The sequence below is a fragment of the Geotrypetes seraphini genome, chromosome 3, assembly GCF_902459505.1.
Source record: "Geotrypetes seraphini chromosome 3, aGeoSer1.1, whole genome shotgun sequence".
Classification (NCBI taxonomy): Eukaryota; Metazoa; Chordata; class Amphibia; order Gymnophiona; family Dermophiidae; genus Geotrypetes; species Geotrypetes seraphini.
The window spans coordinates 82215736-82239562 of NC_047086.1; the positions used below are offsets into that span (position 1 = coordinate 82215736).

Below are 23827 nucleotides of genomic sequence, written 5' to 3' on the forward strand. Positions count from 1 at the left end.
TCCTTCTTCTTTGATCAATCATCTCTCTGTAATAACTTTAGATGTTTTCTGGGAAGCCTCGTCACAGATGACAAAAGGTATTAATCCTACAAACTAATGTTCTTAATGTGAAAGTTCAAGTTTTGGAGGGAAAAGTTGAAAAAGCAGTTGCAGACATTTTGCTTTTGTCTTCTAAAGCAGAAGATTTAAATAAGACGTTATCACCAATCAGTTTGTGAGTGAAACTTTATTAAAGGACAACTTAATCCTAAAAGCTAAGGAGGAAACTTTAGAGACTATTTCCAGAGCTACAAATCTAAGGGTTTTTTTTATTTTTTTTCCTAAACAAGTAATGGTTTCACCATGAGATATTTTTAATAATAATAGCAGTTTATATACCGCAGGACCGTGAAGTTCTATGAGGTTTACAATGATTAAAAGAATGCTACAATTGAGTAGAACTTACATAGTTGGAGGTTAATGACTAACAAAATGTGAGAGCGGTTGTGCGGATCAGCTACTTAGGTAGTTCAAGAACAGATATGTTTTTAGGTGTTTCCTAAATTCACTATAGTTGTTTGTTTGCCTAAGTATTTTTTCCAAGTCTTTGCCCCATGATGCTGTTTGATAAGAGAGGAGATGTTGGTGGTGTCTTCTAAATTTACATCCTCTAACCGGTGGGGGGACGAACTTCGGGTGTGAGCTTCTCTTATGTTTGTTAGTTGCGATGGAGAAGAAGTCAGTTATGTATTTAGGGGCTAAACCGTATAATGCCTTAAAGCAGAAACATCCCAGCTTAATCTTTTCACTTGCCTCCATGAGCAACCAGTGCAGGAGTCGATAGGAAGGGGTTATGTGATCGGACTTCTTCAACCCAAAAATCAGCCTAACCGCTGTGTTCTGCACCAGTTGTAGTCTCTGCAAGTTTTTCTGGAAGATTGCCAGGTGGGCGATGTTACGGTAGTCCAGATGGCTTAGTATAAGTGATTGTACCAGAATTCTGAATGATGAAGCGTCGAAGTATGCTCTGATGGACCGAAGCTTCCAGAGAGTAAAGAATCCCCTTCTAACCAATGAAGTCCACTTGGTCTTTCATGGTTAGGCCTTGGTCAAGTATTACTCCCAGAACTTTCATTGTGGGTTGGATAGGGTAACTAAGTTTGTTGATGCATAGTGATGTTTTAGTGGCGAGTGGGTATGGCGAGGCTACGAAGAATTTTGTTTTGCTGAATTGAGCTTCAATCTAAATTCAGTCGACCATTGTTCCATCAAGTTTAATGCTTCTGTTTCCATGGGGGTAGCTTCAGAGAGAGTAGTGGCGAATGGGATGATGATTGTAAAGTCGTCTGCGTAACTAAATAATTTTATTCCCTGCTGGGCCAATTGTGCGCCTAATGATGACATGTAAACGTTGAAGAGTAGTGGGGATTGTGGTGACCACTGAGGAACTCCAGATGGGTTGCTCCAAGTATTAAAGAGGTTGTAGTTGAAACGTACTTGGTAGGTGTGAGATATAAGGAAACCTCAGAACCAGTCCAATACTTCTCCTCTGATGCCAATTGCGTCCAAGCATTGTAACAATTTCTCATGATCCACCAAATCGATAGCCAAACTCATGTCAAATTGCATGATCAGGGCATTGTGGCCCTTGCTAAATAGGGAGCGTAAGTTATCCAAGATGGCTGCAATTACTGTCTCGGTGCTGAACAAAGGTCTAAAACCAGATTGGGTTTCATGTAAAAGAGAGAACTGATCCAAGTATTCCATCAATTGGGAATGTACCAGTCCTTCCATCATTTTTACAAAGAATGGAATGGATGCCACTGGTCTATAGTTGGTCACTGATGCCAGTGATTGTTTATGATTTTTTGGAATTGGGGTAATTATAATGCGACCGTTATTAGTAAGGAATTTGCCGCTTTTGAGATTATCGGTCAGATAGTTCCACAAAGATAGTTTAAAGTTAAATGGAGCTGTTTTTATGATGATATCAGGGGAACAGGAATCTAGAATGCAATATGATTTTGTGTACTTGTATAGTTTGATGTAATTATTCCATTCTAGACCTTGGAAGGAATTCCAAATCGTATCCGCTGGTATTTCATTTCCTTTTATGTTGGTTATTTGAAGTGCACATATGTCATTTATCAGACAGTTATTTCTGAGGTTTATAATTTTTGAATCAAAATGTTGCGCTAGATCATTTGCTGAAGGTAACTCAATATTATGTGTAGATTGAGTGTGGTGTCAAATAAATTCGTAACCAAGTTGAACAATTCTTTTGTGTTAATTCCTTTCGGGTTTGTGTTGGATGTGTCAATTTTAGATGATAGAATGCTTTACGTTTTTCTTTTGTCAATTGTTTATAGCTTTTTATGTTGGATCTCCAATTGTTCCAGTCTGATAGTTTTCCCGTTTTTTTCCAGGTCCTTTCTAGTTGTCTTACCGATTGTTTCATTTTTAGTAGTTCGGTGTCGAACCATTTATTATATTTATTTGAGCAGTTTTTACCATTTCATTTAGGGGCAATTTTATCTAAAATGAATGTGTTTATTTTTATCCAGTGATCCCCGAAATCATCCCTTTCTCCTATCTCCTCTTGTAATTTGTATTGTGACCAATATTCCTCTGGATTGATATGGCCCCTTGTGAGATGTTCTTTTATTATCTTTGTGTGTGTTTTGGATTTTGGATGAGTCCATATTAAATTGAAGTAGTAGGTAAAGTGATCAGAACAGATGTCATGACACCAGGTGCCGTCAGCAAGAGAGATGGAAGGGTCTAAAATCTCCTTTGTGGACATGGCTACCACGTCTAAATGATGGTCTTTTTCATGTGTTTGTGTGGGTAAAAGGAGATTATAGTTGAGCGAAGATAGAAAGTTGTTAAAATCTTTCGCATCTGGGTTGTCTTGGTCTTCTAAATGTAGGTTTATGTCTCCTACAATAATATTGTAAGATGGAGTAATAGTATTATGTAAGACAAATTTGTAGAAGTCCTTTCTGGCTTTTGTCCAACTTTTCGGTGGTACATAAAATAAAATACAAGAGAGGGATTCTTCTAGTTCCTTATTGCTAATTTTACAGGCTAGTATTTCTAACTGATTGGTTATTTTGGAATCTAGTGATTCAAGTTTGAGTCCTTCCTTGAGAATAACTGCTAATCCTCCCCCTCTTCTGTCCTCGCGGTTTAGCGTGTGAATTTTGAAGTTAGCTGGTAGAAGGTCATTTATTTTGGATCCTCTTCAGACAATAGCCATGTTTCCATTAGAAAGAGACAGGCTATTTGTTTGCTGATGATCCAATCTTTGATTAAGAAAGCTTTGTTCCTTACCGATCTAGTATTGAGATAAGCACAGGGAATTGAAGTGGATGTGATCGATCTGGTGAGTGTGGTGGTTCGGATAGGTTTTACTTCTCTTACCCTTTTTTTTTAGGGTACGATGTTGTCTTCCGTTACTTGTGGTTACCTTAATATGATTTACTCTTTCTTTCTGTTGATTAAATTAGGATCCTAATGGTTATATCAAGGTAATGGACAGTGTGAAGTTGTGGATAGAGTGAGTTAGCGGCCTTAATGTTAGTGCTTATTAAATAGATCAATAGAAACACTAGGAGATTCATGTTTGCAGGTTGTTGTGACTCCTTCCTATAACTATAGTTATGTTGATTTCCCTGTCTCTTCCTATTTCAAGTTGGGTTCAAAGCTGCGGGGGGGGGAACCGTCGGGAGGCGGAGCTGGTTTTCCCACACCGACCCGATCTCTCTCCCCTGCTCTGGAAGCAGTTTCAGCGTTGGGGCAGCTCCTGATAGCAGTGGAGCTACCCTGAAGAGACAAAAGTAGCTGGACGCAAGCCGCAGGGAGAGTCAGTAGATGGAACTGGTCTCCCACACCGACCCGATCTCTCTTCCCTGTCTTTGGAAGCAGTTTCAGCGTTGGGGCAGCTCCCGATAGCAGTGGAGCTGCCCTGAAGAGATGAAAGTAGCTGGACTCAGGCCGCGGGGGGAGTCGGTAGGTGGAACTGGTCTCCCACACCGACCCAATCTCTCTCCCCTGCCTCTGGAAGCAGTTTCAGCGTTGGGGCAGAAAATACCGCAGCCATACCTAGTATCTCCTTTAAGAAACAAGAAGAGCAGCCATGAGTAGAAGCTACTGTTGAGATGGATACCCTGGATGTTTCTAATATATTGGAGGACTCAGACCAAGAAAATGTAGTATCAGCCATAACGGTGGTAACTTTTGCTTTAATCTCTGACAAAGAGTGGTTGCCAAGAATGTTTTTTTGTCATAATGATAAAGAAATTTCTTGATTTGAAAATAAATGTGTTTTTTCCTGATGTCTCAAGAGACAAAAAAAAAAAGGGGAAAACAATTTATTTTGTTAAAACCTGGAGTATTTTTTGAAATTTTCATGCAAATGTATCATGAAGTATAAATCTGTATGTTATATATTTTTTGATCCTTTTCATTTAACTAGTTTCCTGACGGGAAAGAGACCCTTGGCTCCTGTTCCTCCTGTGTCTTTTGCTGTTGATGGTACTGTGCAAGATTTAAATTAGAAGGATTCCATTGATTCTTCACTATAATTCCTTTTAACTATTGTTATCAATATATTTTTTCTTTTTGTAATTTTCTGGTTCATACTCTCCATAGAGGACTTTTACTTAAACTTATGGTCGGCTTTCTTTACTTTATATTGGATCTAATTATATTGTAATATATTACGTATGGAATGAGCTTGTCTGTACAAGAATTTTCTTGACTGTATTATTTTGCAGTTTTCTCTTATTAATAAAAAAATGAGTTACATCATTGCATTAATATACGAGTATTACCGATATTTTGAAGTATTGTTTTTCCATTCCTGTGCAGGTGTTGTATTCACCTGACACTTATCAATGTAGTGATAGTCATTATGCTGTCTGTGCTAAATGGTGCACATACTTTTGTCGGGCCTCAAAATGGTCAGCTGGTCGGTTGTATGGTGTCCACACTGGCTCTCCCACAAAAAGCCTCATTGCTTTCACATAATTCTACAAAACAAAAAATACATATATTGCAATCATTTCCTTTTCTAATTAAAACTACCCCAGTCACAGTTTAGAACAAACAAAAAAGCAGAACCATGCAAGATAAAAACTGAAAGAACTGACAAGCTGATATCATGAGAAACTGAGCATGTGAAATAGCTTCAAAGTGTGCAACATAAATTATATTTTGTACTCACATTAATTATAATATTTTACAAGCTTACAACTAATATTACAATATCTTATAATATTTATATACGGTACCCAAGTTGCTGCCTGCTAGCACACATGTGGTTTTCTTTTATTAACTTATATAGTTCCAGAACTACAAATTTAAAAATCAAGTGAACTCTGTACTTCCTCTCTGAAAACAGACCCAGGTGTTCTGGATATTAGGAAAACTGAAACAAACCCAGTAACAAAAAAAAGAAAGAAAAAGTTTTCAATATACTGTACTGTAGAGAGAAAAAAAAGAAAACTGCTGGCTGCAGCCTCACGAAGGCTGCCCTCAGACACCAGAGGGCGCTGTGTGATCAGAGTTGAGAAAATAACCAAACTTCTGTATGTATATACAGTGATACCTTGGAATCTGAACTTAATCCGTTCCAGAACTCAGTTGAAGTTCCAAGACAGTTTTTCCCATTGAAAATAATAGAAACTGGATTAATCCGTTCCTGGGTCCCACAAACTCAAATTTTAACAGGAAATACACTGGATTTTAAGGTAAAATATTAAGCAGCATTCAGATTCTGGGGCACAAACACACACATACTATGTGCAGGGCGTTCGGATTCCAAAGCAGAGTTTGGATTCCAAGACAAAATTTACTACAAAAAAAAGTTCGGATTCCAAAACGTTCAAGGGCAGACGTGAAGAGGCAGACTGAGCTACAAGCAATAAACGCATGGTTGAGGAGATGGTGCAAAGAAGAAGGATTCCTTTTTGTAAGGAACTGGACAACTTTTTGGGGGAAGAACAAGTTCTTCAGGAGGGACGGACTACACCTGAGCAAGGCAGGAACGAGACTGCTAGCAAACAACATCAAGAGAGGAATTGAGCAGGCTTTAAACTGAGACGACGGTTCGGACAAGAGTATCAAAAGAAGATACTGAGCGGGAAAAATGCTGGGAACAGGCAAAAGACGAACAACAGAAGCTGTTGACCAACAAAAAGGGCAAACAGATAAAAGTAGAGGAACAGGAGAGATCAGGAAATCAGGTTGCAGACGAAAAAGATACACCAAAAATGAGGAAGAAAGGAACAGAAAAGATACACCAAAAAATGAGGAAGAAAGGAACAGAAATGAGGTACTGGCAGCCCAAATAGGGGATGGTAAGAGGAGCAAAACACATGTAAAACCAGCAGAGAAAAGAAAAGACCAGGACTTAAATTGCTTGTACGCTAATGCAAGGAGCCTAAAGACCAAAATGGGAGAATTAGAAGCCATAGCCAAAAAAGAAAACCTAGACATCATTGGAATCACGGAAACATGGTGGAACGAGGATAACCAATGGGACGTAGTGCTGCCAGGGTACAAACTCTATAGAAGAGACAGGACCCACAAGAAGGGTGGAGGAATAGCACTATACATAAAAGACACCATTCCCTCATCCGGAGTGGATAAAGAACCAAAGTCATTATGGGTCAAATTACCAGGAAAAAGTGGCCTTGACATAAGATTGGGTCTATACTATCGTCCACCTGGACAAACGGAAGCAAACGACAAAGATCTGGTAGCAGAATTGAGGCGGGAAGGCAACAACAGGAATGTGACAGTAATGGGAGATTTTAACTACCCCGGGATAAACTGGAATATTGGAAACTCAAACTGTGCGAGGGAAACAGAATTCTTAGAGGCTGTGAAGGACTGCTTTATGGATCAGATTGTCAAGGAACCAACAAGAGGATATGCCACTCTTGACCTAATCCTCAACGGAATAGGGGGACCTGCAAAAGAAGTGGAAGTAGTAGGACCACTAGGAAACAGCGATCACAACATGATCCAGTACAAATTAGGAGTAAGTACAGCAAAAGGGAAGAGAACCACAGTGACAACATTCAACTTCAAGAAAGGGAATTATGATGCTATGAGAGCAATGGTAAGAAAAAAAACTTAGAAACAGCTCAAGGAAAACAGAAACTGTAGAGCAAGCCTGGTCTCTATTCAAGGGCACAGTGCAAGAAGCACAACATATGTACATCCCCAGATTTAGAAAAGGGTGCAAAAAAAAAACGAACAATGAGGTGAAGAACAATGAGGTGAAGAAAGCGATAGGAGACAAGAAAAAATCATTCCGGAAATGGAAAAAGGACCAAACTGGGGAAAACTGGAATGAACACAGGAAACGCCAAAGAGAATGTCATCAAGTGGTTAGGAGAGCGAAAAGAGAATACGAAGAAAGATTGGCCAGGGAGGCAAAAAACTTCAAATCATTCTTCAGATATGTTAAGGGGAAGAAACCGGCGAGGGAGGAAGTAGGACCGTTGGATGATGGAGACAAAAAGGGAGTGATAAAGGAGCAAAAAGAGGTAGCCGACAGGTTAAACAAATTCTTCTCATCAGTCTTCACAAGCAAGGACACATCCAGTGTACCGGAACCCGACGTGATCTTCCATGGTGACCAAGAAGAAAAACTGTCAGCAATAGAGGTGAGCCAGGAGGATGTCCTCCAACAGATAGATTGAAAAGCGACAAATCACCAGGCCCGGACGGAATCCACCCTAGGGTACTAAAAGAACTAAGAAATGAGATAGCAGGAATACTCCAACGAGTTTGCAACCTATCCTTGAAAACTGGAGAGATTCCGGAGGACTGGAAGATAGCAAATGTTACACCTATCTTTAAAAAGGGGTCAAGAGGAGACCCGGGAAACTATAGGCCGGTAAGTTTGACATCGGTTCCAGGCAAGATGGTAGAAGCACTGATAAAGGGCAGCATCTGTGAGCACATCGAAAAAAATGGGCTGATGAAAGCGAGCCAACATGGCTTCTGCAAGGGAAGATCGTGCCAAACAAACTTACTGCACTTCTTTGAGGTGGTAAACAGCCAGTTGGACAAAGGGGAACCTGTAGACATCATTTACCTTGACTTCCAAAAGGTACCACATGAGCGGCTACTTAGGAAGCTGTGGAACCACGGGGTGGAAGGGGACGTACACAGATGGATCAAACACTGGTTGGCAGGTAGGAGACAGAGGGTTGGAGTGAAGGGTCACTACTCGGGCTGGAGGAAAGTCACGAGCGGAGTTCCGCAGGGGTCTGTACTTGGACCGCTGCTGTTCAATATATTTATTAATGACCTGGAAACGGAAATGTGAAGTTATAAAATTTGCGGACGACACTAAACTCTTTAGAAGGGTTAGAACTACGGAAGAGTGTGAGGACCTACAAAGGGACCTAAACAAACTGGAGGAGTGGGCGAATAAATGGCAGATGAAATTCAATGTAGGGAAATGCAAGGTCATGCATATAGGGAGAAAGAACCCGATGTTCAGCTACCAAATGGGGGGATTAGTATTAGAGGGAAGTAACCTTGAAAGAGATTTGGGTGTACTGGTGGATACAACAATGAAGTCAACGGCGCAATGCGCAGCAGCCGCGAAGAAGGCAAACAGAATGTTGGGTATTATTAAAAATGGTATTACGACCAGAACAAAAGAAGTCATCCTGCCGTTGTATCGGGCAATGGTGCGCCCGCACCTGGAGTACTGGTCACTGTACCTTAAAAAGGATATGGCAATACTTGAGAGGGTCCAGAGGAGAGCGACATGAATGATTAAGGGCATGGAAAACCTTTCATACACTGAAAGATTGGAGAGGCTGGAGCTCTTCTCCCTGGAAAAGCGGAGACTCAGAGGAGACATGATAGAAACCTACAAGATCATGAAGGGCATAGAGAAAGTAGAGAGAGATAGATTCTTCAAATTTTCAAAACATAAAAGAACAAGAGGGCATTCGGAAAAATTGGAAGGGGATAGATTCAAAACAAATGCTAGGAAGTTTTTCTTTACTCAGCGGGTGGTGGACACCTGGAATGCGCTTCCAGAGGACGTAATAGGGCAGAGTACGGTACTGGGGTTTAAGAAAGGATTGGACAATTTCCTGTTGGAAAAGGGGATAGAGAGGTATAGATAGAGGATTACTGCACCGGTCCTGGACCTGTTGGGCCGCCGCGTGAGCGGACTGCTGGGCACAATGGACCTCAGGACTGACACGGCAGAGGCATTGCTTATGTTCTTAAGTTCTGGGGCGTTCGGATTCCGAGGTACCACTGTATATTTATTTATTTTATATTCTGGCCAATCCCTACAAAGAATACAGAACCCCCTTCTCAAAATAAAACAGAAAAATGAAGGCAGATTTAACACCATATGGGCTACCCAGTTTGCTCATCCATGCCATCCATTCCTCTTCCTTTCAGAGCCTAAGTAATTGTCCCAAGCTTTCTTGTAATCAAATACAGTTCTTTCACTTTATAGGAATTATTCCACAGAAAGAATTAAAGCCACCATGCTGGCTTTAAGAGATCTTATCATGATTTAAGAGCACAAACTGGAACTGAACTACTATTGACCCTTACAATGAAGCTACCTTACCTGTGCTATACAAACAGAATAAAATAGACCTACATCAATTACAGGATTAGCTACAAATTAGAAACTGAAATATGCAGATAAAAACTAAAAACTGGGAACCCCAAGTCAGATTCTGCTTGCAATGCAATATTGGAGAAAGAAAAGAACATGAGTTGCCATATTGCATCAAGCCCAGGTTTCCAACTGTGGCCAACCCAGGTTTACAAGTACCTGGCAAGATCCCAAACAGTAAAATAGATTTTATGCTACTTATTCTAGTAATAAATAGCAGATTTATCCAAGTCCATCCTAATAATGGCTTAAGGACTTTTGTTTTAGGAAATTATCCAAAACTTTTTTAAACCCTCTTAAGCTAACCGCTTTCACCACATCCTTTGACAATGAATACCAGAGTTTAATTACTTGCTGAGTGAAGAATATTTTCTCGTGTTTAATAAAGGAACATAGATAAATGAAGGCAGACAAAGACCATATAGCCTCTCTAGTCTGCCTAACCATACCATTTACTATCCCCCCCTTTCCCTTAGAGAGCCAACATCCTCCCAAACTTTTTGAATTCAGAAAGTTTTTATTTCCACCACCTCCATTGTGAGGCCATTCCAAGTATTCACCACCCTTTCCATGAAAGTATTTTCTAAGGTTACTTCTGAATCTATCCCCTTTCACTTTCATCCTATGCCCCCCTCATTCGAGTTTCCTTTCAAATTAAAGAGACACACCCCCTGTGCATTTATGCCATGGAAGTATTTTAAGATCTCTATTTATTTATTTATTTGGTTTTATATCCCATCCTTCCCAAAGAGCTCAGGACGGTTTACATTTTAACAGTTGTGGTGTTACAATATGCTGTTAATAAGAGTACTCTTGGAACATTATATCTCATGAGAGTAATCCACTCTGTGACTCAATGAGGCATGCCCTTCACTGCAGCTTCTCCCTAAATCCACCAGCACAGGCTGCTGTTGTGCTGGCTCCATCCAGAGAAGGGGAATCTGAAGAGATGATGCTGAGGGGACCATCAAAACAGGAAAGACTCTTGCAGAGGCCGCATATGTGCCCTGGCCCAGAGCACAACCTCCAGGGAGGCCGCCATGTACCCCAATACCTGAACATAATGCCAAGCAGTGGGGTTTGGGAGCGCTAAGACAGTGTTTCTCAACTCGGTCCTGAAATACCCCCTTGCCAGTCAGGTTTTCAAGATATCCACAATGACTATGCATGAAAAACATTTGCATATAATGGAGGTAGTATATGCAAATCAAGTTTATGCAAATTCAATGTGGATATCCTGAAAACCTGACTGGCAGGGGGTACTCCAGGAAACACTGCGCTAAAAGATCCATGATCTGTTTCTGGAGATACTGTTTGTGAGGCTCAGGAAGACACATATCCTTGGATTGTGTCAAACTGAACGCCCAGATATTCCAACGTCCAAGATGGCGTTAGCTGGCTCTTCTTGAAATTGATAATCCAGCCGAGGTGCTGTACAAGAGACACCACCATCTTCACTGACTGCTAGCACTCCAGTCTGGACACAGCCCTGATAAGAACATAAGAAATGCCTCCGCTGGGTCAGACCTGAGGTCCATCGCGCCCAGCAGTCCGCTCACGCGGCGGCCCATCAGGTCCAGGACCTGTGCAGTAATCTTTTATCTATACCCCTCTATCCCCTTTTCCAGCAGGAAATTGTCCAATCCTTTCTTAAACCCCAGTACCGTTCGCTGCCCTATAACGTCCTCTGGAAGCGTATTCCAGGTGTCCACCACACGTTGGGTAAAGAAGAACTTCCTAGCATTCGTTTTGAATCTGTCCCCTTTCAACTTTTCTGAATGCCCTCTTGTTTTTTTATGTTCTGAAAGTTTGAAGAATCTGTCCCTTTCTACTCTCTCTATGCCCTTCATGATCTTGTAAGTCTCTATCATATCTCCTCTAAGTCTTCTCTTCTCCAGGGAAAAGAGACCCAGTTTCTCCAATCTCTCAGCGTATGAAAGGCTTTCCATCCCCTTAATCAGTCGTGTCGCTCTCCTCTGAACTCTCTCGAGTAACACCATATCCTTCTTAAGGTATGGTGACCAATACTGGACGCAGTACTCAAGATGCGGACGCACCATTGCCCGGTACAGCGGCAGGATAACTTCTTTTGTTCTTGTTGTAATACCCTTCTTGATTATCCCCAGCATTTTATTCGCTCTCTTGGCGGCCGCTGCGCACTGTGCCGTCGGCTTCATTGTCATGTCCACCATTACCCCCAAGTCCCTTTCTTGGGTACTCTCATTCAATAACATCCCTCCCATCGTATAGCTGTGCCTCGGGTTTCTGATTCCCACATGCAATACTTTACATTTCTCAACATTGAACTTCATCTGCCATCTCTCTGCCCATTCCCCCAATTTGTCCAAGTCCCTTTGCAATTTTTCACAGTCCTCCTTTGTCCGAGCTCCACTAAATAGTTTGGTGTCGTCCGCAAATTTTATTATCTCACTCTTTGTTCCTGTTTCTAGATCATTTATGAATATATTAAATAGCAGTCATCCAAGACAGGAATGAACTTCGACCCCAAATATGCAGAGGTGCACCACCACTACCACCGCATGGGGCCATCGCTAACCCAAAGGGGAAGGCTGCAAACCGGAAATGCTTCTGGAGAACATGAAATCTCAGCTACTTCCAGTGTCCTGGGAATATAGGGATATGAAGTTAAACTTCAGTCAGATCCAGAGATGCAAGAAATTCCCCAGGAGCCACTGCTGCAATAATCAAATGCACTGTCTCCATACAAAAGCGCAGGATCCTCAGCAAGGCGTTACCTGCTTTGAGATCCAGAATAGGTTTCCAGTCCTCTGATTTTCTCTGTGGCACAATGAAGTATAAGGAGTATCTGCATCATTGATTCTCAAATGCTCCCCCAACCTTTATGTAACACTAAAATTTTTTATTATATTTTTTATTGCTTCTCTAATGCTTCCTTATTAAAAATTTAATTTCAGTGCTGGTTGCTTATTTTCACATTCTAAATAACTTATCCTCCACCTAGCAAAGGAATATAATAACTTATCTTAGATAAATGCCATATCCATAACCCAACGGGGCCCGTTTTGCCCTTTTTCTAGGCTTTATCAAGGGTTCAATAATGCTGCATCTATCAAAAACATGAAAATCCATTAAAATCAAACATTCTATATCTCCTTAACATTACTTCAGCTTCTCTTTTGTTATTTGGAATAAATCATCCTGTTTTCCTCATAAATTTCATTTTATTTGCCCAAGCTGGTTTCTGAGATTCTCAACCACCCTTTCTTAACAATCTATGCTTTTGTCTATGGGATTTTGTTTTTCCTGTGGATTTCTCTGTTTTGATTCCATACACCATCTTTAATGAGAGATGATTTCTGCTTCAGACAAGCTGGTAAATTCCGCTATGGTTGTCTTTTAGACAGGCTGAACCTGAAACCCTCAACACCACTAGCTCCTCACACATCTTCTTGGGAGAGCCAGCAACTACTACAGTCCTTTGGACCAACACAGGGCCACTCAGCTTGCGCTCCAGTGCCTGATAAATACAGGGCAAGCTGTGCCCCCAGGGCAACTCTCCCTGAACTCTCAGTGTAAGCCAGCTGAGCAGGTTCCCTGTAAAAGGGTTGTCCCCGTCAGCTACAGCCCTCTGAACACAGAAGCTGTATCTTCTTCCAAGCAAAACTGTCCTAGGATTTCTGTATCACCAGGAAGCCTCAAACGTCAGATAAACCCAAAAATAAGAAATCAATGCAGAGCAGAAGACACCTTCTTAAACCACTTGCAGAAGGAAAAACTGAGGCACAGCCTAGGAACACAAGGAAACAGAGCTGAAAATATAGAAGCCTTTTGCAATCCTCACAAGTAAAAGGGAAAAAACCTACTTGTCAAGACTACTGTAGTCTTTATACTAGAAACAGCAGCTATAGCAGAAAGAAATATCCTGCACCAAGACAGAAACATAATCTGATCAGCACTAGAGTCTTTGAAATGTCTGAATAAAGCCTGAATAGGTATGAGCGACACACAAATGGAAGATTAGATTAGTCTTTGTCATTTCTCTTCTTTACTATGTAATAATTCCTTTCACCACTTGTCATGCATAAATTGTCATAGCAATCAAGCGAAGTGGAACCAAAGATTCACAATGGACAGGAGTTATACCCTTACAAAGACAGTGCAATGCTTCACTTTCACCAAAACTCTGCAGCTTTTTTTTATCTTTCAGGTCTCAAATCAAGAGTCCCTGTACTGTATAGTAATGTTCTGAAACAGGGATAATATCCTCACACTAATATTATTACATTACATTAGGGATTTCTATTCCGCCTGTGCCTTGCGGTTCTAGGCGGATTACAATATTGAAGATATCTGGGCATTTCCAGTAGAATTACATTACAGGATAAGAGTAAGTTACAGGAACAGTAAAGAATTATGATACTTCAATTTCACGGAAGATAATACATATCACCGTAGATAATACATATCACAGAAGATAATATATATCACCGTAGATAATACATATCACAGAAGATAATACATATCAACTGAAACAAGTTAAGTCAAGTGGGGTGTAAAAGAGTTACAGTAATTCTAGATCACAGACAAAGAGATACTATAGGTGGGTGTTTCCAAAGGCGTTGATTGTGTGGCCCTATGAAAGAATTATGAATTATTCATCATTCCCTCTTACCTCATTAAAGCAAGGGAATATGTTGTGACAGAATGCTGAGGCATTCCCAGACCCGTCACATATTAACCCTTATCTTAATCAAGCAGTCCATATTTGGAAAGTACATCAGCTGATAGGCCTTGAGGATGTGCAAAAACACAGGTATTGTCTAAGTGCTGAGTTGGAGGGTGATCACAAGGCAAAGGACGAGGTAAAGGGAGGGTGATCACAATGTAAAAGCATATACCTGTTTCCACCAATGTAAAAGCATGTACCTTTGTACCCACCAATCATTAGATGTGTAAAAGAGCGAGTTACTATGATGTCATTAGCTTAGAAGCATAATAAAAGGGACTCGGAGCTAGTCACAGACAGCGCCTCCATCCCGATTCTTAGGCTACGTGTGTATGTTTACTGTGTCCATTCCTACAGTACTGACTTTGGATTTAAAACTAAACAGTTGAGCTACTCCCGTTTTACACACATTTTCATCCAGAGTAAAACGATGATAAATGCCAGCAGGAAGTGTGATCATATCGCCTTTTTCCATGTAGATTCGAATCCACTTGTCCGCTTTATCTCGTACATCAAAGTATCCACTTCCATCCAGGATGTAGCGAATTTCATCATCTAGGTGTAAGTGTTCTTCAAAGAATATTTTTATCTACAATGGAAAATAAACAGCTTTTCATTCTGCTTTATAACAAATTTAGAAAAAAGGCCAAATGAACTTTTTTTTTCCCCTTCCTTATAAGCCTTCTGTTTCCAAACCTCAATGTTTTTATTATTTAGATAAATTCAAGGGTGGCCTCAAAAGCTTCTTATTTAAAGGCGCATATGACTGTTAATTGACATATGGGACTTTTCTTGCTCATTTTCCAAACCAAAATTGATTTTTCCCTTTCCCCTTGTTATTATCCTTAATTATTCTCTCTTTCTTTCAAGTTGTATTTCTCCACACTATCCTACTGACTCATGTAAGTAAAGTTATGTCATTAATAGTTTGTTAACTGGACCCATTTTTAAATGTTTTATTGTAAAACGCTTAGAATTTATGATTAGTGTTTTAATCAAATTTTTAATAAACTTGAAACTATTTTAGCTTTTAACTCAGTTGCTATACATATATTTTGTCCACGGGACTCATTTTGGTTGGCAAAGAAACAGAATCATAAAATATGCTGAAATGTAGCACCTTTCCATGGTATTACTCAAGGCAGGTTTACAAGTATGTAAACAATGTACAGCCCCATGTTAGACAGGTCAGTACAGCTCAACTTTCATGAGTATTTTAGAACAGAATCTGCCAACATAGAGCCTGTTCTAAAATACAGGAAAAAAAGGACATGTATGTGCCCCGTGCATGCAGCATAAACATCCATTTTAACCAAATAAACATAGAAAACAACAATCTGCTGGCACATACAAGTTTATCTTTGTAACTTTGGATATATAACCATTTATTATCCCAATGCTCTCACAGAGACCGGTTTCCCTTGCCAGTTTGGCATTTGTTAGTAGGGGGACAAAAATCAAATAGAATTCAAAGGACATCCTCCTCTAGTCCCTCTAGTGCAGTGATCTCAAACCCTTTGCAGGGCCACATTTTGGATTTGTAGGTACTCGGAGGGCCTCAGAAAAAATAGTTAATGTCTTATTAAAGAAATGACAATTTTACATGAGGTAAAACTTTATTAATTTGTAAATCTTTCCTTTTAGCTTAGTCTTAATAATAATATTGTAATTTGTAGCTAAAGAGGCATATGGTCAAGAAACTGTTTTATTCTACTTTTGTGATTAAGATAAACATACTGAGGACCTCAAAATAGTACCTGGCGGACCGCATGTGGTCCCGGACCGCAAGTTTGAGACCGCTGCTCTAGTGGAATGTTGCTCAATAGGAGCAATTTAAAAATCCTAAATGTGTTTGGGTAGCAGGTTTAACACCTGATGTCAATCTTTTAAGACAAACATTTAGGAAAGAATTCAATAAATAGTGCAAAACTATTCAGCGCTAAATGCTATTCTAGAAAAGGTGTACCCCTTATATAGACTATAATGTTTAGGGATAGATCCTGTACCTAATTTTCAGGTGCCACACTGCTGAAACCTGGTGTAAATGCTGGTGCCCAAGTTAGGCACAGTTAGGCAGTATTCTGTAATTCTGCTTGCAACGTTCTGGAACATCCGACATGCCCAATTTGAGATATGCGCCATGGGAGTTAGGCACCATGTCTTAAAAACAGTGCACATTCAGATGTGTGTGCAAATTTTAATGATTGCCAGTTATCAATGATTTGTTGTTAGCATCCAGTTATTGATGGTTCAGAGCTCATTATCCAATTTGTTGCTTGCACCATCTCAGAAGTGCACCATCTCAGAAGCACACCCAATGTCGGACATGCAACTTTGGGTACCATGTATACATAGAATCCAGAAAATAACTATTTGCCTGCCATGCCCTTTTCTCACCCAAAACACACCTAGCCGACATCTTCATGCAATTCCTAAAAATGGGACTTAGATGTTTATGCAAGGTAAAAGTTTTAAGTGCTGGTATATGTACATCTCAAATGTGAATGGGGATTGTAAAAGGGAGAGTCGCAGTACAAATTTTCATTATCTATGTCACAATATTTAATATTAAAATCAGAATATAATTCAAAGTATGCCACAATTAAATAAATTAAATTGAACAATCATAAAAAATATCATAAAAGTTAGACATGAGAGACTATAATCTAAGTCAGTGTTCTTCAACCTTTTTACAGAAATAAAATAATTATTTTGTGGACTGGCAAACTACTAGGACTGAAATTTTTAAAACTTTAAAAATGTCTGATTGTGAGCCTACCAGGACAGATAGGAAACACTTAAGAGTACCTGTTCACTCTTCACTGTAAACCACTTAGATATATAAGTGGTATACAAATTACATGAATGCAAAGTTACCTTTTCTTCATAGTTAGGTAGCTTGTCTTTATGAATAGTTATGATATCCATCCAGCAATAATTTTCCTCTTTTCGTATCTGTGCCAGTTCTGGATCAGTCTCATAGCTGTCTGCATCTAACTGAAATGAAGAACATAAGACATTTATTCTGAGGTCCTCACCAGTAAAACCATAATGAGTAGATAGGGAAGGGCATTTTCTGATTTGGACGTTCTGAGAAGTGTGTTCAAAGTTTGAATGTCGAAAACATCCAATTCAAAACTTCTAGATTTCATTCTTTTTTTCCCAAAAATTGCCTATTTAGGTGTCTTGACTGTCAAGGACATCCAACCTTAAGACGCCTAACTTTTTTGGCCATTTTCCACCACAAAAATGTCCAAGTTCAAAACATCCAAACCCAGCCATCTGTATATAGGAGGGGCCACCATTTATACCACACTGGTCACAAAGACATACCAGTAGAGCACTGGGGCACCTTAGAGAGCACTGCTGTGAACTTTACATAAAGGGTGTCGGGTATACATTTCACCATAACCCCCTTATAATTTATAATAAGCCAAACTCCCCCAAAAACCACTATACCCACCTGCCTACTACCCCAATAGCCCTTGTCAAATTTTGTATCTAATTTCAGCAAATAATAAGAATGGGCAAAACTGCACCATCCACCTGCACAAAATTGACAGACACTTATCTGAGAAGCAACTCATGGCTGTTATTGTTCCAAAAGGGGATTTGAATCCAGGGATAGTGCAAAACACTGCAGTCCGCTTGATCTTCGGATTGAGGAAGAATGATCACATTAGCCCCTACTACAAAAGGTTGCACTGGTTGATAATGGAGGCGCAAATACTGTTCAAGTTTGCCAGTATTTGTTACAAGCAAACCTGGGGACTAGCACCTTCTTACCTACTACCTCATTTCACACTGCACAATCCCAAACGACCAACCAGAAACCGAAACATATTTACATACCTAAAGATCACAGGCTGCAGATACAAATCTTTCTTGGACAGGTCCTTCATGTTCTAAGCAAACAAACAGCAGTCCTGGCTGGGTACCTACATCAATGGAGCCAAGCTGACCTACGGTGCATTCCGAAAATCAATCAAAACCGTACTCTTTGACAAATTCCTCTCCTAAACAGAAGCCTCACCACTTACAATGGAATTTTTCCCTCTACCAATCTCGGTGTAATATGCTGTCCTTTTCACCTTTCATCTATCTCTTATATAATAAGTTGTATCCTCTCTTCTTGCATCCTGTAATTCGCTAATTGTCCAGCCTTCTTCAGTTGTGAACCGCCTAGAAGTCTTTTCGACTGTGGCGGTATAGAAGAATAAAGTTATTATTATTATTATGGCTCCAGGTGACACCTATACAGCAGCATAGTAGAATTTTTGTGGATGCACACATTCTACCCTAAATTTAGTGGGTAGAGTGGGATGTGGGTCTGGATCCCCCTCTCTACGGGTTACTATACCACCCACTATCTGCTTGCTGCTCTACTAGGTTATCCCATACCAGATGCTGCTGTTCTAGTCAGGTATGTACAGTTTTATTCAGATATCTGGAGGGTGAGAGGTAGTCAGTGACCACTGGATGAGTGTGTGTGTGTTAAGGAGGGGGGGGTCATGACTTAATCCCTCTGGTGATCATCTAGTCAGATTGGATACCTTTCAGGCATTTAGACGATTCTAAAACAGGTCTAGCTTTGCACATCTACATGGCAACCTGTATGTTTTGGAAAATGTCTGTTTACTGCAAGACATCCAAGTGCTAATAATGTTGTTAAAAACATGTCTAAGTTATATGTGGTAATCGCAGGGAAACAAGATTTTATGTATGTGATATAGAAACCACATAGTTATATGCGGTATATACATTTTTTAATAAATAAATAAGTATGCCCAAAACATTTCCCCAAAACAACCCCCTTAAACTTTGGACACTCTCAGCAGAAAAAAAAAGTCTAGCAAAACGTCTAGAAACCTGGTTTCAAAAATCGGCACTTGGCCAATTTGTCTTTTTTAAAAATATATTTGTTTTAAAATAGACTGGCAGTAGATTATGGCAAAGATCTGAAAGGTCCATCCAGTTGTAAGAGCCATTTTCATTCTAAGGCCATCAAATTTTTTTTTTCTTAAGAGTAGTTTAGTGGTTTGTTTTTTTACCTATTCCTGGGGTTCACTGGATAGACCACATCAGCTCTAGTTTCTTAGATATGATTGAATTCATTAATTTTTTTACTGCTATTTAAAAGATCTCTTCTGCAGAATCGGGATGTCATAACAAGCTTTCTTTTTTGAATTGGAAATTTATGTATTTAAATTACCCACATTTTTTTGTGTAAAATTACCTTTGTTTCACAACTATTTGTCTAGGCTTGACTGTAACATGAATGTTAAAGTCCATTATCTGCAGAGTCACTTGTATCGCTTTCCAGACATCATTGGTGACTTAAACAAAGAGCAAGGTGAAAGATTTCACCACGACATAAAAACAATGGAAGCCAGATTCCAAGGAAGACGGGATGCACACATGATGTCAAACTATTGTTGAAATCTTATGCAAAGTCTCGCGAGGCTGCCCCATGAAGTCTCGGCAGCCACTATGAGACTCTTCAGACCAGCAGCGGTATGCAGCTCTAGCAGCAGCAGAGGCAGGAAAGAGTTGGGCTCTTTCCTGCTCCTGAAGAAGCCTCTAGACCACTGGAGACATTAAAAAGTTGGCTTAAGGAGGGTCCCCTTGGTCCCCTTTGTCGCAGTATTATTGCGACAGTGGTTCCCATTCCTATGGCACTACCATGAAATGGTCAACCATTACCATGGTAATACTGAGCAAATTTGTCAATGTTTCCCCATTACTGCGGGAATTCCCACGGTAATGGTTACCATGTCACTCTCTAGACCAGGGGTGTCCAAACTTTTGGCTTCCCTGGGCTGCATTGGCTGAAAAAAAATTTTCTGGGGCCGTGCAAACGTTGCAGCAAGACAGAGGAGGGAGCCAGCAAGATGGTAAACACCCGGGGGGCAGCAGAGGAAAACACTGCATCGCCTTAGACTGGAGCCGCACAAAATACTTCATGGGGCCGCAGGTTGGACACCCCTGCTCTAGACCACATGTGCCAAACACAAGACCTGTGGGCTAAATCCAGCCCGCCTGGCCATTTTATGTGGCCTGTAGCAGTGCTCTCAAACTTCCCCCTTCTCAAAGCCCAGCATGTCTTGCTTCCTGCGCCAATCCGATGCTGCCATCACCCTGAAAAATCTGCCGGCCTCGGTAGTGATTCAGCAATGTTGTCCATGGCTCCCCTTCCTAATTTCCGTCTGCAGTGGTCTACCCGGGCGGAAACAGAAAGTTGAGCATCGCTGAAGACCGACCACGGCAGATGGAAAGCAGGAAAGGGAGCCGCAAGCAATGTTGCCGAATCACTGCTGAGGCCAGCAGCTTTTTCAGCTTGGCAGCAACATTGGATTGGCACGGAAGGGAAGACATGCTGGGCTGTGAAGAGAAAGAGAGCACTTGGGGTGTGTGTAGGAAGAGGGAAAGAGATATTTGAAGGGAGAACTGTTGGGAAGAAGAAAGGAAAAATGGTGGGGTGAGGGAGGAAGGCAGGCAGACAGGGGGAGAGATGGGATGGGGGAGCAGCTGGAAAGATAAAGGGAGACAAGTTGGATCTGAGGATGAAAGGGAGGGAGAAATGTTAGGCCTGGGGGTGGAAGGGAGGGAGAGAGATGCAGTATCTCTTTTTTTTTTTTTCCTTCCATCTCATTGTTCAGCATCAAGGGGGAAGGGAAGAACAACAACAGAAAAGAGAGGGTACAAAATGTTGGACCAAGGGGAGTGAGGAGGAGAGATGTTGTAATGGGGAGTAGATAGAAGGAAATAAGAGGCTGGAAAAGGAGTGAGTTAGGAAATGGGAGAGCTAGGGACTGAGAGATGGGGAATTGAGAGGTAGCTGAAAATTTAAAAAGAAGGCTGAGAAAGAGGGCAAGATTTGAGTGGACAAAGGCAGAAAAGAAAAGAAAAAGTTAAGAAAGTTGAATAGGAAAAATTAATATGTTGGAGACAGGCTTAAGGAGGGAATGGAACAAGAAAGAAGATGAGAAAAAATGGACAGTAGATATTGGAAAGAAAATTAGTAGAAGATAGCCAAAAACCAGAAAGAAACTGGGACCACGATGATGGAAAAGCAAAATGACCAGACAACAAAAGGTAGAAAAAAATAAATTTTCTATTTTATGATTACAATATTACATTACATTACATTACATTAGTGATTTCTATTCCGCTTGTGCCTTGCGGTTCTAAGCGGATTACAAGTTAGAGGACTGGACATTTCCAGTAGCATTGCAGTACATGTAATCAAGAGTGTGTCCAGTTACAATTGTTAGTCTGGACTTTTCCAGGAGAAATTGATAGCAGGAGGGATAGTGATAGGTTGTTTATACGAATAGAGATAATACTGTTCGGATTCAGGGTATTGCTGGTGGTGGTGATGGAGGTGGTCGTGAGCACATTTTCTAATACTTTTGTGAGGTTATGATGATGGGAAGTGTTTTTTGAAGAGATGAGTTTTGATTTCTTTTCGGAATACTTTAATGTCTGTAGATTTGGTCAGTAGATTGGTGATGGTAGTATCGATCTTTGCTGCCTGTGTCGCTAAAAGGCTGTCGTATAGTTTCTTTCGTCGTGTTCCTTTGAGAGGGGGGTGAGTGAATAGGCTCTGAGTTCTCCTTAGTCTGTGTGAGAGGTTACGGTGTAGTCTGTTATTTAGGTAGCTGGGGGCTGTTCCATGTATTACTTTGTATAGTAGACAATAGAATTTGAACTGGGATCTTGCTTTTATTGGTAGCCAGTGTGAGTCTAGGTATGCTTTGGTGATGTGGTCATATTTGCCGAGTGAGTAGATGATTCTGAGGGCTGTGTTCTGAACTGTCTGTAATTGTTTTATCATGTAGTTTGGGCATGATAGGTATAGGCTGTTACAGTAATCTACCATACTTAGTACTAGGGATTGTACTACTATCTTGTATTGATCTTTGTTGAAGAATTTTCTTATTTTTCTTAGGTTACGTATTGTGAAGAAAGCTCTTTGGATGATTTTGTGGATTTGAGACTGCATTGTGCAGTTTCTGTCTAGTTGTATTCCCAGGATCTTGAGTGTACTTTGCATTGGGTACTTGATTGTATTTAGTACTAGTTCTGTGAGAGATGGTTTTTTTTCCTTCTCTAGTAGTAGGAATTTAGTTTTTTCCGAGTTCAGTTTTAGTTTATGACTTGACATCCATTTCTCTACCGTTTCCATTATTATTTTCAGGTGGTTTGTGGATAATGGGTCTTGAATGTTAAAGGGGAGGAGGATAGTTATGTCATCCGCGTAGCTGAATGATACTGTGTTTAGGGCGTCTAGGGTTATGCCTAGGGATGCTATGAAGAGGTTAAATAATATGGGTGATAATGGTGATCCTTGTGGTACTCCACATGGGTTTGACCATGGGTCGGATATGTGCTCTTTTGATTTGACTTTGTATGTTCGTGTTTTGAGGAAGCTTCGGAACCATTTGTGAACATTACCTGAGATTCCTATTGCATCTAATGTCTGGAGTAGCGTGTGATGGTCAACTAGGTCGAATGCTGCAGAAAGATCGAGTTGAATGAGAAGCAGCTTGTTTCCTTTGCTGAGGTGTTGTCGGACAATGTCTAATAGTGATACCAGTAGAGTTTCTGTGCTATGGTTGGATCTGAATCCGGATTGTGATGGATGTAGTATGTGATGGTCTTCAAGGTAGTTGGAGAGGTGTTGTGCGACAAGGCCTTCTGTTATTTTAATGTATAGTGGGATTGAAGCGATTGGTCTATAGTTTGCAGGATTATCTATAGGACCTTTGGGATCTTTTAGGATAGGTGTAATTATGATTTCTCCTAATTCCGGTGGGAAATGACCTTCACTTAATGTTGTTTGCAGCCATAGTGTGAGGCTAGCTTTAAATTTGGTGGAAGCTGTTGCTAGTAAGTATGAGGGACAGTTGTTTAAGTCACATGAGGATTTGCTGTATTTTTTGTAAAGCCTGTCCAAGTCTGACCATTGTATCTTTGGGAAGTTTGTCCATATCCTGTCTGCTGGGATTGCTTCATCTGTTTTGGGATTGATTCGTATTTCTTCTATGTTGGTGCTTGAGTTGTTGAATGTGGATCTGGTTGTGATGATTTTGTGTTTGAAATGATCTGCTAATTGGGTGGCTGTGGGAGTTTGGTTTCCTTGGGTGGCGAGAAATGGTTTGGTATCAGTGAGATTTCTTACGATGTTAAAAAGTATTCTTGTGTCTGGTTTTTCGGTGCTGATGAGTTTGGAGTAGTAGTTTTTTCGTTTTTCCTTCAGTTTGGTATTGTATTGTTTGATTAGGATTTTCCATTCATCTTTGATGTGATTGTGTTTTTGTTTTTTCCATGTCCTTTCTAATTGTCTGCATTTTCTTTTTAGTTGTAGAAGTTCGTCGTCGAACCATTTATTAGATGGTCTGTCTATTTTGTTTTTGTTTTTTATTGGAGCTAGTTCGTTTAGTGTAGATTCACTGAGGGTC

The 23827-nt window shown here is 40.4% G+C and overlaps 1 protein-coding gene across 3 annotated transcripts in view; it reads right to left on the reverse strand.

Moving 5' to 3' along the window:
* ADI1 (acireductone dioxygenase 1) overlaps positions 1 to 23827 on the reverse strand; it is a 39132-nt gene that overhangs the window by 10818 nt on the left and 4487 nt on the right. For 2 of the 3 annotated variants that reach the window (XM_033935625.1, XM_033935626.1), the window contains exons 2-4: positions 17241 to 17360; positions 14773 to 14952; positions 4924 to 5012 (exon numbers count right to left, since the gene is read on the reverse strand). In XM_033935625.1, coding sequence (XP_033791516.1) covers positions 4924 to 5012; positions 14773 to 14952; positions 17241 to 17360 — 389 coding nt within the window. Of the gene's footprint in view, positions 1 to 207; positions 5013 to 14772; positions 14953 to 17240; positions 17361 to 23827 lie in introns of those variants that run through there. The other variant, XM_033935627.1, reaches the window with a different exon arrangement.